A 16,800-nucleotide genomic window follows, 5' to 3' on the forward strand; every position below is an offset into this window, starting at 1 on the left:
CAAAAACATAAGTTGAAGAAATCATTCACTAATTTTATTCTGATCAACCATAAATGTATCCAGTGGGATATTTCCAGATACACTAGTACTGTGTGATCCGGTATCCTGTAGGAATATTTCCATCAGAGGATCAGTCATAGAGATATGGGAACTAAGGGGTTGGAAAGGTCCATAAATGGCCTCTGGTCTACTCATCTAGAAAATCATCCTTATTTAATCTTTATGTTTTCTTTTACAAAATCCAGAGTTTCCCCTAGTGGAGAAAATCATGAATCAGAACACATAATTTTGTTTATAGTCTAATTTCCTTTCACGAAATTTGGTAGCCACCTTCATGAAATGTTTCCTAAGTATAATTTCACCTAAATTTCTTAGAAACTTAGTTTTATCAGGCAATCTGGTCAAAGTGAAGTATACTGGCAGATCAAGTTTTCTTAAAAAGTACTGTGAAGTTGAAGAATGATGGAATGGTTTTGAAGGAAACACACAGTTTCTATGAATTCACATCAATCCAGATGAATAATTTTCCAAGATAGTAGCATAATTTATAGATAAAATTGGCAAATCCCTATCTATGATTTTTAAAGAACTGATTTAAAGTAGGAGAAATATTAGAAAGTAAATGACGATTGACTCTGATTTATGAAAGACGAGAGAAATTTGAAAAACAATGACCTGAGCACTTAGTGTAAGTTCCAGAAAAGACAGAAGTGGTGGTTACAAACTTTGGCTAAGAGCACATAATAGAGGATGTAGTGACAACAAAAAGCCAGTATGGATTCATTAACAAAAACAATATTATAGGGAGACCTGGGTGGCTGAGTTGGTTAAGCGGCTGCCTTCGGCTCGGGTCATGATCCCAGTGTCCTGGGATCAAGTCCCACATCAGGCTCCTTGCTCGTCAAGGAGCCTGCTTCTCCCTCTGCCTCTGCTGCCACTCTGCCTGCCTCTGCTTGTTCTCTCCCTCTCACAAATAAATAAATAAAATCTTAAAAAAAAAATTAAAAAACCAATATTATAATGACCTTAGTTTATTTTTCTACAGGAACTGGAATGCACACCAGGGATACTCAATGGTCATAATGTTTTGGGCTTAACTCAGCTTTAGATTATATTCTTAACAATATCCTTATTGTCATTATGGAGAAGTTGCGTTGGACTCTGAAAAAGAAAGTTGAATGGGATGGGAAAAGCAGGTCCAAAATGCCTGTCTTTAAATATGTTGAGAATTAATTTATTTAAAAAAGACTCAAGCCCTGTTATGAGTGAAAAAGGGATAGAATTTGGCCATCTAAAGTCAAGAGACACAACACTGACCGATGGCTGTAAGTTATCAAGTGAAATATAATAAGCCACAGAGTTGTCTAATAGTCAAAGGTATCTGTCCAGTAAGTGAGCTGCCTCAAGATGCAAAAATTTCCCCCCTTCTGGAGATTTTCAAGAACTGGAATAGGACTACCTATGTCTGGCATACTAAAAATACTGAAGAGGAAATTCAAGGCCGTTTTCATTGTCTTTCAAACCTGTAATTCTATGTCCTACTTTACTGGATACTCCCTAAACCAGAACTAAAAAATTGTGACCAATATATAAAACTATACATATTTTCTCTATCATAAATGACAGTTTTCTCTCAAGTTTTTCGGTTCCAAACCTTAAAGGCACTCCACTTGTAACTGTGAATTCTACCATCATTTTCTTAAAGTCAAGGAAGAGATTTCAAATTATGAAAAAAAAAATAGGGTTATTGAGACATATTTTGTGAAGAGACTGTCAAATTCACAGAGACAATCAGAGTCACAGATTCAGGTACTTTGTGAAAGACACAGTTATATGCCCAAATTCAACATTCCTAATTTAGTCCTTAAAACAGAAAACCACTGCCAAGGACAGGAAAAAGTCACTGAGGTCTGGGGGATTCATGCACAAAAAAGCCACTCAAGGGAATCTGTAGAAAACAAATCAGTCACAAAGAAGGCACACATGATCACCATCATGGCAAAATACCGGTCTTTGCTTATTTGTCGCAGGAGCGCTTACGGTGTATACTTGTGGAAACGGGAAGGCAGGAGAAGAAAAAACTAAGTCCCGAAGGTTTTCAAATGTTTGTGTATGTGGTCAGCGTTTAACCAAAGTCTAAAAAAAAATGTTGTTATATTTCAAAGCAGGGCAGATAGAGATACTGCACTGAGTTAAATCACAAGGGTTAATGTGAGAAAAACAGGAGGCCAACAAAGAAAAACAATAGAAATCACGGCGGAGGCAGGATGTCCGGTAGGTGGGAGGGCTACCTAGATGTAAACACAAAACTTAAACATTGTCTGATGATAATTGTTCTATAAACAATGGGCAACTCAGTTACTGAGCTCCAGAAATGTATAGAATTTTTCTCTTTAATTTTTCCTTTTCATGGAATAAAAGCTATAAAACTGTTAGCTTTCTTATGAATGTAGCCTGAGTAGCCAGCAGTCACCTCAGTTAAATAAATATAATTGGACTATTTTAAAGAGTCATGGCTTGGTTCAGAATTGCTGGGCCTGACCAATAGAAATGGGCACATCGGAGTTATAGTTCACTTTTCAATTATCCATGGTTGTTTTAAGGGAAGGGAGAGAAAAATACAGATTAGAATAGATATTTAGAATCTCAATTTAATCAACAGCTAAAACTTCACATGTTTTATCCACCCTGCTTACAAGAAGCAAAACCAATACGATGGAGCGTGTTCTTCTGGTTTTGTTTGTTTGTTTGTTTTCCGAGCTCATCCTTTAGTGAAGCGGCTAGTGGTGCATGGTGAGGGAACAGAGACCTAGGAAGGGAACAGATGTAGGAAAAACAAAGAATGGGAAGAACAAGGTACACATTATGGAGATGGGAACTGCTTAAATGAGATTTCTGTAATAAAGCCTCAAGACGGTACTAATACACATGACCAATGCCGGAGCACAAGCTAATCATCAGACACTGGGTACTTTCTCGAACTTCCTCAGCACGGTCCATTAGAAAAGAGACTGAGCTCCAAGCCACAGGACCTTGGCTTAAAAACTGGTCTCCCGCTGGAATTCCTGTAATCTTCTCAAATCTCATTTTTATTTTTAAAACAAAGATAGAATACTGTTCTGCTCATATTACAGGACGAGGCTGCAAGCTGATGTGAAATCACTTTGTAAAGGGTAAAAGCACAAAATAAATAGCAAGAGCCATTATTATTCCTATGACCCATAAGCAAGTCTTTCTCATTTGTTAAAAAAAAAAGGGGGGGGGAAGTGATATGCTTGGAGAGATTCAATGAGACCCTTCGAAATACATGCTCAGTTCAGAATATTTTCCTCATCGTTTTAAATCCATACTGGTAAAGTAGTTTGCAATAAATGGTAATACAGAATGCAACACATCTAGTAAATATAAGAGGGTAATGGAAAAACGAAGGTCTCTAATTATTTCAGCGCTTTAGTGTTTAATTGTCTTGAAGGTAGCATGCGATCTTGGGGATGAGGAGGAGGCAAGGGAGAAGCAAAGGAAAGACCATTCTTAATAGATCAGGTTTTTAAAGAGAACACTTCTGGTCCAACAACAAAAGTGACTCTTACTTCACTTACAGGAAATTTAGAAAAATCAGCAGCGTGGGCCCATGGATGCCAAGTTACAACCCTACCACCTTGGCATCACTCTACCGTATTATTTTTCTAGTGTTTTATCTACGCAACGTAGAACTATACTTTAAAAATATCTGGATCATCCTCTACGTGGTGTTTTCAAAACTTGCTTTTTTCAGGAGTACTATTGTGAGCATCTCCTTGTGTCTTTAAATGAATAGACAATTTCAATCATCAGAGAGGCCTGTGGGTGTCTATCCGAAAGCCCAATTTGGCATGCCCTGTGTGTCTCATTTTATTGGACCATCCTGCACTAACCCCTCTACCAGAATGATGTAAAGAACACAAGACTCTCTGTTTGAAAACATGCACAGCTTTTCTAGGCTTGAAAATTAAACCATAAAAAGTTTACTGGAAAAAAAAAAAAACCTTTAAAAAGCTCCTTAAAAACTCACACCATAATTGCTCCCCACCAAGCGTGGGCACTTGCTAGCTGCAAGTAGTGGCACTGTGACAAATGTAGCAAAACTGAAAGCGGGCTATACTAAGAGAAAGAAAAAGTCTTCCACTGGCCATCTGTGAAAATAAGGCATGTGGCCATTAAATGCAGAGGCTGTAAATATACACAAACTCCATGAAGCAAATGGCAAAAAAGGACTAAACTTCAAGCTCAAACAAATCAAAATGTTTAATGCATAGTTACCACTGCTGGACGAAAACAGCTCTGATCTTTGCAGTCTGCAAACTCGGCATGTATTTCAATTAAATACCCCCAAAAAGAAAAGAAAGAAAAAAGAAAGAAATGAAAAGACACAGAAGAAAACCATCTGGAACAAAAGGCTATAGACAGCCCATACTCAATTTCTAGAAACAAACAGCCCCTTTAACTTGCACCAGCCTGTCGAGAATGTCGATTGGAATTATTGAAAGGCTGACATCTAGAGTGATGGATAGGTGATGACATAATAGCTATTTGCCTTTTTGTCATGGTCTTTGCAAACTGGCTGCTCTGTGCTGATAATATTCACTAAGGGGTTTTTCTCTCCCCTCCTGTCCCATAAGAAGTGTTCCCTAGCTAAGACACTCAGAAATGAGAAGGTTTTATGAATGAAAAACAAAAGAGAAGAAAACCCAAGGATCAAATGCCAACTTGCACATAAAAGCTGGTCTCGATTTCCTAATAATCAGTCGCCTAGAAAGCAGCTCTCTATCCATTTGATATAAATTTTCAGAGTAGAGAGACACCAATAATAAAAAGGCAAGCATTCAATGTCAGATTTGTGTGTGTCTTTTAAAGTTGTGGAATAATTAATACATAAATGTAGAGATTAAAAAATAATCTATACTCACTTTAATAAAGCAACAATATTCATAATCTGTGTCACTGTAGTTTTTCCTATACGAATTCCAACCAGCAGACTTAAAAGTTTGGGTTTTTAAAAAAAATCGCTCACCATGCTCACACGCACTCCCCCTCCCTGCACAACCCCCCACCCCCCACTGTGAGGCAATGATCTATCTCACTTCCTCCCGAAGGATTTACCTAACATGCCTTCATGAATTTTTTTCCCCTAACCACTGAAATACCTAGCTCTAATTCGACTTCTCTAATTCATTTTAGCTAAAGGCAACATCTACAAAAGCCATCCATAAATCATTAATTAATTGTAGTGTCTTCCACTGAATGCAGAGGCATGAATTCCTTCATATTCACTTTTTCAAAGAGAAACCTGCAATTCACAATTCCTCACATGCCTTGTCCTTATCTGAGAGAAGGAGCATGTGTTAGATAATGCTGAACTAGAGACACTGTGTCAGTTTCTGAAGAGTTAACACGGCCCGCCCCATCCATCAGATGGCCAGCGAAGCATCGGGAGAGAATGATGGATGTAAAATTATTACAGGGCTGCCATCGATACACTTACTGCCATTTGTAACTAATGCTGGGACTGACACACTTTTTTTCATTATTAAACATCCACATTAAGTCAACATTGGTCACTGTCATTTCATGTTTGGCACTCTGTTAAAGGGAAAGAAAGAGGTTGACAATAGCAGAAAAGAAGGAGGCTGTAGTGGAAGAGTTTCCAAGCGGCGAGTGATAAAAATTAACCTCTGTTTACAAATGAGTCTATACAGTGTGTGGTAAGGCTTCTCAGGAGTATGACTGACAAGTGAAAGGAGAGACTGCCATCATTGTGGAATAAATTACAGTTTAAAATATACCTCTGACTTCTTATTCTATAGAAATTTACAATGGATTTTCACTGAACCTCAGGAGAAAAAGCAAGGCACTGTGCCAGGTATCCTTCCTTGCAGTAATAGAAGAATTCATAGCATGCGTAGGCATTTAGATTTCAGGTACACTGTAGGCAATTAATGTTTGCTTGGTGGGGCAAATTCTCTATTGTAAAAACCAGATGCACACAACTACGTGTTGTTGTTGTTGTTGTGAGTGAAATCTGTTTTATATGTGAAAGTAGTATAGAAGTCAGACTTAACATGTAGACACACGTGCAAGAACACACACTCATTGGTTTAATCTGTCAGCCAAGCAAGGCTGGGGTGCATGTGTGTGTGTGTGTGTGTGTGCATGCTTATGTGCTCTTCACTTCTTTGAGAACTACAGACAAGGTATAAGTCCCTGAACACGTAGCAGTGCAAGAATGAAAGTAGTTAGATAGATGGCAACAAATCTAACACAATCAAAACAAACCAGAGCCTTGATACCATTTTTATCATGCAGCTGTGGGTTACGATGGCCTTCTCCTACTGAATGACCATTCTGGTCCTTTTCTTCTCTGCCAATATACTCTTTGACCTTAAGCTGTCCCTTGGTCTCCAGGAGGATAAGCTAAGGTCTCTAATTCAGTCCCCAAATATAATTCACGGTCAACTTCAGGCACCTTCTCTTGCATTGGCCAGTAATTCTCTTCACGGTATGCATTCAACCCATTTCTACCCAAATGAGATGTTTATGAAAGTCTTCTTGAGGGGTGTAGTGAAACATCTCTATGTGAATAACGTAAGAAACACTCCTATGTGAATGAAAGAGGAAAGGAACACATCTCGATGTGAAAGGACCGAAAATAGCAAAGAGAAAACTGCTTCTCCTTCCCGAACTGGCCTGCCTTCATGGCACAGTTGTTATGTTCAGCAACATTTTATGACCCTAAGGGAAAAGTTAAGAGGATCACAGAGATTTCAACCCTGGTATCACTGAGCTGTTGAACTAATGCCACCAACTGCCTCCTCCAGAACTTCATTATATGCTAAAAATTAAGAGGATTTCCTGACACACGTAATGAAATTCATGCCTTAAAAGTAAGACAGCATAGGTGTCATTCCCCTAGGATAACTACACTGGGGGTAAGGGAGAGAAGCAGGGAAGCTTCTGGTCTATACCACATTTCAGTCAAGTGCATTGAGTCTCTATTCTATTAATACTGTCTGGTGGTATCAGGACAAAAACTGAGGTCTGCATGATTTCCTATTAACTATGGCTACCTTCACACATAAGGTCAGAACCTGAGTATGCCGTTGGTCCTATGATCAAGATTGTGCCACGTGGGTGTTAATGAAGCAAAGAGGGTGATTTTGACAAACTCAGAATATGGTGGGTCTTTCTGATTCTCCCCACCTGAGAAGATTTTTTTTTTATTCATCCACAACACTAATTTGTGAAGATAACGTTATCCGAATATGCAATCAGGCTATAATTAACCTGAAATGACAATTATAAATAACACAGTGTCCCAGAGTTTCCAAGAAACCTGACATACACAGTTTTTTGGGTATGTTGAAATACTTCCAAGAAAAGTAAAAAATGAGAAATCTTTTAGAAGTCTTCAATTAAAATGTGTTTTAGTAAAAATGACTTTCATTATGTGTTTTGGTGTATATTACTAGAAAACATTTGTCCCTATCTTCACACCTCTAATTGTTTTTACTACCAATTACAGCTTTTCAGAATTAAGACTTTCTGCTTGGGACAACCATGTTGGTCATTTAAAATGTGGAGAAAATACTATGTATGAGGTTTGTGTACTCAAGAAAACAGATCTCCATGGCAGGATTCCAACATATGGATCTCAGGTCCTGCTATCTACTACCTCTTGGACCAGTGGGAAACACCAGGCTGGATTTCTTCTCTTTTCCCCTTTCATTTCTCCCAGATCCTTTCTGTTTCTTTCTTTTTATCCACCACTCCCCCACCCCTAATCCCACCCCTCCACTTCACATACTTCATATGGAAGTATGTTAGGAATATTGTTTCAGTGAGAGAAATGTCCTTCTTTTGGTATTCAAATGATATGATAGAGTGCAAAATTTTTATCATATATCCTGTTTATGGCTTTCAAACGGAAGCAAAATTTCAAACCAACTACTGATCTACCTGTGCTCTGGCCATGGGTAAAGTCAGGCAATTGTAAAGATATATTAAATGGGTAGGTATTAGGAGAAAAACAGCGTAGTCATAAAGATATATTAAAATGGGTAGGTATTAGGAGAAAAACAACATAGGCATAGTGCTGTCACTTCATGTGGAAGAATAAGAAGGTACCTTGGTTGCTCAGGTATTGAAATGATCTCATAGGCTAAGCAAAATGGGTGGGGCCTTTATTTACTTCCTACCGGCAGGTTCACAAAAACATGCCATCATTAACAGTCAAAATACTAATTTGATTTAAGCCATATACTTTATGAAGGAGGGGACATATTTTCTTGTTCAATAGAGTAGCTCAAGTACACAATCCTACCACCCCTGATTTGTAGCAGGTGTTCATTAAAAGATATAAATTGGACATTATCTCATATCCATGAGTTGCATGTGGATTCAATCATTAATATTATAGAAATGGCACCCAAGCTAGTTCGACCGGAAAAGGCAACCACAGTTAATACCTGCTCAGAGGGCTTCAAAGAACGCCCTCTCATTGTCAGCTATCAAGGTGTCATTCAGGTCCTTCTGCTGAAGAGATTCACTGAAAGTCAGCCATGCTATTACAATAACAGAAGTGTTTCACTTCCATATTTTAAGATTTTCACTGAAAAACCCATGAAAATGTAAGACTGTCGTTGATGTAACTCAACTGCATTGAAAGGGCATGGGGACGAGATCTGGGGATGACAGACTTCTTAAGAATGGAGACGTCTTAACCGGCCAACAGGTTTTGGCAGGTATGACTCCAAAAATAGATTTCTAGAAAGCTACAACACTAGAAAAGAGAAGGGGAAACTGAAGGCAGTCGTGTTGAACAAGAGGCAACTCTCCCTCTTGCAACACAAATAGAGAAGGTGCCAATCAGAGAAGTCAAATAGAGTCTGATTGTGAAGGGGGGACAAGGAGCGGAAATGAAGTCCGCTAACAATGGACAGCAAGGGAGCAAAGTGAATGCAGATGGCTCTACTCCGAGTACTTAATCAGAGGGCTGCGCGCAGAGTCACTGGAGCCGGCTCCAAGTCACGTGTTAGAACAACAGCTGATCTGTATTAGAGAAGATTAACTCGCAGTGCCATGGTGGAGGGCCCAGGATTATTTTATGTACTTCCACTGCCTTACAAGCCGTCAACACAATTACTGCCCTCAGATCTGAATGAGTGATCTGTAACCACAGCTAAACAGCATGCTGCTTAGGGGCCTAGGAGCTTCATGAAGATGAATTTCCATACCATCAAAGTGCTTTTAATGGGTTCCCTGATCCAACCACAAGGCCTGTTTTGCAAGTATATAGAACTCAGGATGAAGGCTTCCTGTCCAAAAGGATTTGGTCGGTTGTCACTTGACAATTCCCAGCCAGCACAGGGGAGGAGAAGGGGGGAGATAGGTAGAGTTGTCTCTGCTTTGGAGGATTAAAAAAAAAAAAAAAGGGTACAGATGCTTGCTGAATGCAACCAACTGCTGTATCCACAGCTGAATTCAATGCGCTTAACAAATAACGGCAATTTAGCTATGCTTGCGAGGAATAGCTTGAGTCACTTTGCATTAGCATCTGGCTGAGTGTTAAACTCATTTCTACATGGGGAGCAGAGAAAAGGAATTTCTGTTCAAGCATCCTTTCAAGAATGTTTAAATATTTGAATATAAATTCCTTTATGCTTGCTATCATTCCTTCTTAGAGCTGTCACTTTGCTTTTCTCCTTCCCTTCTGGTGCTTAGCTAGAGAAATTTTGTGCCCTCCTCGCTGCACCAGTATCGCTCTTCTTCTGCCGTGTGCCTGCCAGGGATGCCTCCCTAACCGCGCTCTGCTCTCCCCTCCAGGAACGGAGCAGAACTGGAGGCATTTCTCCATCCTTGGGACCCACGTTTGGACCGGAGGAAAAGTACAGCTGTGACCGGATCACACACAGATAGCACCTCCACTGGCAGACAGTGAGCTTCTTAGAGGCTACGCATCAAATTCCATCTAAAACCTAGGGAACCAGAAAGCTGCCCAATTAGCAATCTGCTCATTCTGGACACTAGTGTTTGACTTGAAAGCTTCCCATGATGGTTAACTTTCAAATCATTGCTAAGTAGCTGATCATTTTTTCCCCTCTGATTTACTGTCTCTCTCTTCAGCTATAGGATTGTGAAAACAAGACCCAGTCACATTCTAAAATTTCAATTCAAAAACACCAAACAGGACCAAGATCATTCCGAGCATTCTGCAACGGCCTAATCTTTTTCTGAGCAAAATACAGTGTAGCTTAGACACAAGAGTTTGAAATTATTACATCTCGAAATTCAGCATTTTCACTGGGCTTTGGTAAAATGATCATGTCCGAGTTTTAAAAAGCACATTTTGTTTGGTAATAAAGTCAAAATTTCCAATTGTGTAGTCATCTAAATCTTGACAGTGCTTTGCATTGGAAACATATTTCATAGGCTCAGAATCCTAGTTACTTAGGCTATCAGCATGGGTATCATCCAAGCTTACGCTGATTAAAGAAGATTCAGCATTTTCAAATCCAGCTCATCCCCAAATACAAGTTAAGCATCTCGGTAAAGCAAAACTTTCACTCGGACTCAGATATTTCAAATGCCATTCCCTTTTAATGCAAACTGATGGCAGAAAGGGGGATATTAATTGTCAATAAGGTTTGGAGAAGGATAGAGGAGAATGATAACTCCTTTCTTTTCCAGATGGTTTTGATTAGGGTGGGCATGAAGGTATCTGTACTGACTGGGTGAGCAAGGAGAGGAGGGAGGGAGAATCTTCCTTCTGAGGTGGTAAGAAGATAAGAAAACAAAGGAAAAAAAATTTTAGGCAATTTAAGTATTTTGGGGAAGTCCATTATTTTATGAACTAACCTTTTCTGTCCGGCAGTTACTGAGACCTAAATTATTCACAACGGCCACCTTCCCATCAAGCACCTGTTGTTCCCGCCGAAGCTGCTCCTTCATCTGCCGAGCCTCTTGGATTGCCTTGGTGACAGCATCATGGTCATTTAAATAACCTGAAGATGTGACAGAACAAAGGCTATGTTTTGTATAAATTCATGGACAAGTTAACTTTTAACCACAAGAATCACGTCTTTTTTGGGGGGGGGTGGTTAATGGTTAGTGTCTGGCATAGACTACTTTCTCAGTTTCTTTAGTCTAAAATGAATGAATGAGTAATCAATAATGCCTGAGTGATACAGTCCTACGTGAATGTGGTGCCAAGCCTCTGCAACGCAAACGTAATATTAAAAGCAAATACAGTTGTTTCCACATGTTTGGAAAGAAATTTAAAATATAAGTTTTAAATAATTTTTTTCAGCTATCTGAGAATTCTTAGTGCAAAAATAAGACCTTTTTTTTTTTTTAATGTAAGGATCATTTGAATGTTGCCATAGGCTAGAGGTATTGATGATTATTACTCTAATTATTGACATTCTCATCATATTGGAAAGGTCAGCTTAGAGTTTGTGTATAGCACTATTAGGGTTGTTAGATACAGAAGGAATAAGTCATTATTGCCTGAGTGAAAGAAGATCATTCATTCCCTCCCTCCCACCCCACCCCCACCCTGAATCCACTGATGGTGAAGTAAACCACAGGTGGCAGTGATTTGCTATGGATACAAACTTGTAAGAGTGAAGGGGCCAAATTTCAAGCACAGAATGAACCCAAGCACCTGTGAATTGTATGACAAGAAATTGTGGCTACTGAAAACTACAGTCACACTTAATTCACACTCTTAATAAGATAGTCACATGACCAACTTGCATCTACAGCTCCATAATCCAAAGTTTAAAAAAAAAAAAAAAGTCAAAGTATTTCTTTTAAAGAATAACAGATGCAAGGAGCAACATTAATTTTTAACTTAATTTTAATACTGGTCACTTATTTATTTGATGGACATTATTATGTTCGTCTGCCCGATTTAGGGTAGAATACCAATGGGAAAAGACTGTTTTGTAAATATTGAAAGGAAAGCGAATATATCATCTTTCACTCTCCCTATCTTTTAACTAGGGCATAAAATGGCATAAACTGAATCCATAATATGAAATTGCCCAGAAAAGGGACTTGTTTGTGACATGAGGCTAAATCTAACCAGATCCATTGGTGAATTGTGACAGATGGAGGGACTGTGAGACAGAAGGCAGGCACTAATCACACATAAAATGACCGGCTTGCCTCAACATGTTCCATGGATTCCAGCAAACTTTACACCCTAATCCATTTTTAGAACAAAAAACATCTGGGCCATAAATCCTCTAATCTGCCAAAACACGCTATTAAATCCCATGATTTGTTGAAAAACACTAAGATTAAAGAAAGGAAATATAAAATGGCTAACTGCCGTGTTAGGAAAGTGTTATTAATACTCTTTCTTTGTCTCAATTATGAATGTTCTGGTACTAAAGAGCCTTGTCTAATCATGTCAGATTACACATCCTCGCCGTATTGCTAGACTCTTCTATCTGATCTGTTGTTTGCCAAAAAACATAGAATACTTTCTTGCTGCTTAAACATTTCTATTGAAGAAGCTGGTGTCAGATTAGTACAGTGCTTCAGTGCTGGAAGGTTTCAAAATGATCCATGGTCCCCTCCCTCTCCCGATATGCACAGACTAGACCTCATCCTCTGATCTCCTTGAGGCAGCAAGATAAGTTCCAGTGTAGGCGACAGCGAGAGGAGCCTTGAGAGCGACTATAGGTTTTGCATTTCAGAGCTAAATTCATTGGAATGTACTCAAAGAACAAAACATCCTTGTTCATTACAAATACAGTACGAATCGTGAATGACTATTTAGACCTAGGTCAAGCCTTTAGGGTTAATGTTTCCTTTAAATTATGGTTGTTTTTAACCTTATATTATCCTTAGCATCCTCTCTCCGTTCTCCTGAACAACCTTCTTAATATATTCTTGAACTGAATCTGTTCATGTACACTACTACTCTAGAAAGGAATACAGCTCGTATAGGACAGTGATGGTCTCAGGACGTGTTCATTTACTAAAAGATCTTAAGAGGATCAGCCTGATTTTTCCTATGCTCTACCTACCCTGTTTAGGTACAACCTGGCATCATGCATTTTTGCAGTCTATTTAGCTTCTCCAGAGCACAAATACATTTTGAAATGGTTTGGCATACGGCGCTGAATAAAAGTATGAATTCTTTATGTTTTTAGGTGCTGCCAAGATAACATTGTGCAGGAAAAATGATTAATATAGATGCAAGGGATGCAAATTATATGGGGGTGAATAACTGACAGACATATGTTCTGTAATGTCTATTTCCAGTTTGAGGTGTGTGCTCCTATGCAGGTGGAAATAGGCGTCCACTTTAAAATAGACCTTGCTTTTACAGACTCTTGAATTTTAGTTAAAATGCCCTATGAAATCTAACATTTGTATCTGCTGTGTTAAATTTGAAGGCCATTTATATGTTACAGAGTTGAATCATGACAGGATTATGTGCTGGTTCTTTCCATTTTGTTCTCATCATAGTCACTAAATTACCAGTCTTGCTGATTCCCTCTCTCCACCCAAATGACTTCAACTCCAATTTTGGAGAGACCAACAAGGCTGAGCTCTCACCTTCCTTTCCTGCCCCACCCCCACCCCAACTCCTACCCCAGGCTAACTTCAAATCTGTCTCCAGTTCTGCCCGTTGTCTCTTCCTGCTTCAGTGAAAATGGTGCCCCTGTTTTGATTCAAGGCAAATCCCCTCAAATTGTGCTCTAGATTTCTGTACCTCTCCACTGGTCATTCTCTTTCCCATTTATGTCATCAGCTCTGAACTTCTCCACCATTTCTACAACTTCAATTTGTAAGTACTTAAGTTTCTCCACCTGAGACGAGCAAATGAAGTTTCTCTTTCAACTTTGGGTTGCCCTCTCTTTCCAACTGTCTCTCTTTACCTTCTAAGATTCTAATCATACTCTCCCATTCCTTCCTCACTCTTCCATTTCTGCTACAATCTTGTTTCTGCTGCCCTTGCACTTTTAAATTGCCTATTCCAAGGGACACTTGCCCTGGCTTGCAGAATGACCTCACTGACAATCCCCTTACTATAGAAACTCCTCTCTTCTTCATTTATCATCACAACATGTGATCTCCTTTCCTCTTTGCCTCCTCCATATCCATAAGCTTGTCTGGGATCTGTTCCTCATCTCCTCCTTAGATTTGGTCCATGGTTACAATCTTTAGAAAAACTTGGCATTTTGGAGTTGGAAAACCTGAATTAAAATCATAACTTTGCCACTTAGACGCTCTATAAATTGTACATGTGGTTTTAACTTTTTAAATCTCAATTATCTTATTGGTTAAATGGAGATAACATTCACTAGGTAACATAAATGAGTTAATATAGTCTTGCATAATAAATGGCCCATGAAAGTTATTCATTGTCAGTTTATTTACAAAATGGCATAGTGAAATACATAAGGTTTAGGCATTGGATACAGATGGGTCTGGGTTTCTGTTTCTTGGGAAGTGTGATATTTGCCAAATTATAACAATGTCACTGGGTTTCCATTCCTATCAACTGCAAAATGAATGTCAGGTTGATGGAAGAATTAAACAAAAACAAAATAAAACATTTTGTGAAGGAGTAGATAACACTGGATACCTGAGGAAGCAGTAGAAAATGCTAATGCTTTTCTTTTCCTTTCTCTTTCGTTTTTTCTGTATGTTCACCCTCAGCAGTCTTATTGTATGGCTTGGACCGTAATGACAAATCCGTGAAGGGATATCATTTCTTGTTGGTATGGAGGTTCAAGGAAAGAGAGCCATGCCACACAACCCCACCCCTATGATTCCTTAATAGATTTAATTAAGCCTGAATTATATATTTAGGCACCAACTGCATCATAAAATAGGATCAGGAGGTGGGCATGTGCTTGGAGAGGTTTGGTGAGTCTCAATCTAAGGAGGGAAGTGGGAAGGCAGTGGTCAATATGGCTTCCAGTTAGCAGCTCAAATGAGATTTGGGAAATGTAGAATTGGGATCGTTAGTGTAAGAAGTCTGCATGATTCTGTAACTTTGTTAAATTCACTACGGTTTCACTTTTTATGCTTTAGTGTTTCTTTTTCATTACTACCAACAAAATTCTCAAAATTAAAAAGGCCCCTTTTATACATTTTCAGGGGCAGAAAAAAAAAAAAGGACAACCAGGAAATAACCTGTGTTATTCATTTAATTCTTCCATTGACCTTATATTTGTTCCATTACAGTGGTATAAGAGGACATCTATTTGAAGTTTATATTTTTTAAGTGGTTTATTGTTATCAAAGTCCATTGCCAGCTTAGGAAACTCATGCGCAATCTTAGGATAAAAGCGAAACAGAAAGAGTTCTAGCTGCTCCACATGGAAAGAAACTGTTAAAAAACAGAAGGAGGGGTGCCTGGGTGGCTCAGTGGGTTAAGTTTCTGCCTTCGGCTCAAGTCATGATCTCAGGGTCCTGGAGTAGAGCCCCATCTCAGGCTTTCTGCTCAGCAGGCAGCCTGCTTCCCCCCTCTCTGCTTGCCCACTTGTGATCTCTTTCTGCCAAATAAATAAAATCTTAAAAAAAAAAAAAAAAAAAAGGAAAAACAGGAAACCACCTGTACTGGGTTGAATTGTGTCTTTCGAAAAGATATGTCTGTGGCCTAAACCTGGTATCTGTAAATGTGACCTTTTTTGGAAATAGAGCTTGTAATGAGATCACCCTGGATTTCAGGTAGACTTTACATGCAATAACTGGTGTTCTTAGAAAGGAGAGAGAGATTTGACGCAGAGACCCGGGGAGAAGGCCATGGGGATATGGACGCAGAGACCGGACCTAAGTATTGTCATAAGCTGGGAACACCAAGGACTACCAGTAGCCACATGGAACAAGGTGAGAGGCATGGAACAGATTCTCCCTCAGAACTTCCAGAAGGAACTAACCCTGCTGACACCTTCACTTTGGATTTCTAGCCTCCAAAGAGTGGGACAATCAATTTCAAGTTTAAGTGACCCAGTTTATAGTAATTTGTTGCAGTAGCCTTAGAAACCAAATACCACAATTGGTCTAAGCGTGCTTGAAGAGTCAAGGGGTGATCCCAGGTACTATAAAATATCTGCTTCCTGCCTCAAATCCCTCCTGATTTTTATATACACATATCTGTCTATCAAGCTTCCATACTTGAATGTCTCCTGAGTATCTGAGATGCAGCCTGTCTAGCAAGGAATTCATCTTCCCACTGCCTTAGACGGTTCTTCCTACACTCCATATCCCTTTCCAATGGCCCATGTCATCTAAGAGATCCCCTTTACCCCACATATGTAACAGGCAACCAAGCTGGGATAGTTCTGTTTCCTCCTCGGCTTTCAAATGTGTTCTTCTTCAGCCTCATGGTCCCCACTTTCACTGAAGGCCCCTACTATTTCACCTGGGCCAATGTCCTAACCTCTTAACTGGTTTCCCTATCTTTAGGCTTACACTCCTTGTTAATCTGTCTCCTTTACTGACCACCAGGTAAAGCATTCCAAAACATCTCCCCAAAAGTAATTTGGATCGTGCCACTCTACATTATTAGCTCCCCATCTCCCCATACCTTAGTCAAGGAGAATTTCATGAGATGATGAAATATAATATTCTGGGAAAAAATAACTCCAAGTTCAAATAAGTGTGGGAAATACTAAATTAAAGTGAAAAAGGTTTCTTCATTGCATAAATTCCCAAGATCTTGATAATGTTAATGTGCACTGTGAATCTTCAAAGATAACAAAAGTATGCAGCTTTTCCCAGATATCCTGGAACAAG

General features: G+C 39.1%; 1 protein-coding gene across 11 annotated transcripts in view; it reads right to left on the reverse strand.

The window, feature by feature from the left end:
* The window catches only part of SOX5 (SRY-box transcription factor 5), a 994,837-nt gene that overhangs the window by 21,448 nt on the left and 956,589 nt on the right, over nucleotides 1-16,800 (reverse strand). For all 11 annotated transcript variants that reach the window (XM_013047547.2, XM_013047548.2, XM_045072864.1 and 8 more), the window contains one exon: nucleotides 10,891-11,036. In XM_013047547.2, the coding sequence (XP_012903001.1) occupies nucleotides 10,891-11,036 (146 nt within the window). The remainder of the gene's footprint in view (nucleotides 1-10,890; nucleotides 11,037-16,800) is intronic.

This window comes from Mustela putorius, unplaced genomic scaffold (assembly GCF_011764305.1).
Source record: "Mustela putorius furo isolate JIRA1106 unplaced genomic scaffold, ASM1176430v1.1 tig00537227_pilon_pilon_pilon, whole genome shotgun sequence".
NCBI classification, from domain to species: Eukaryota; Metazoa; Chordata; class Mammalia; order Carnivora; family Mustelidae; genus Mustela; species Mustela putorius.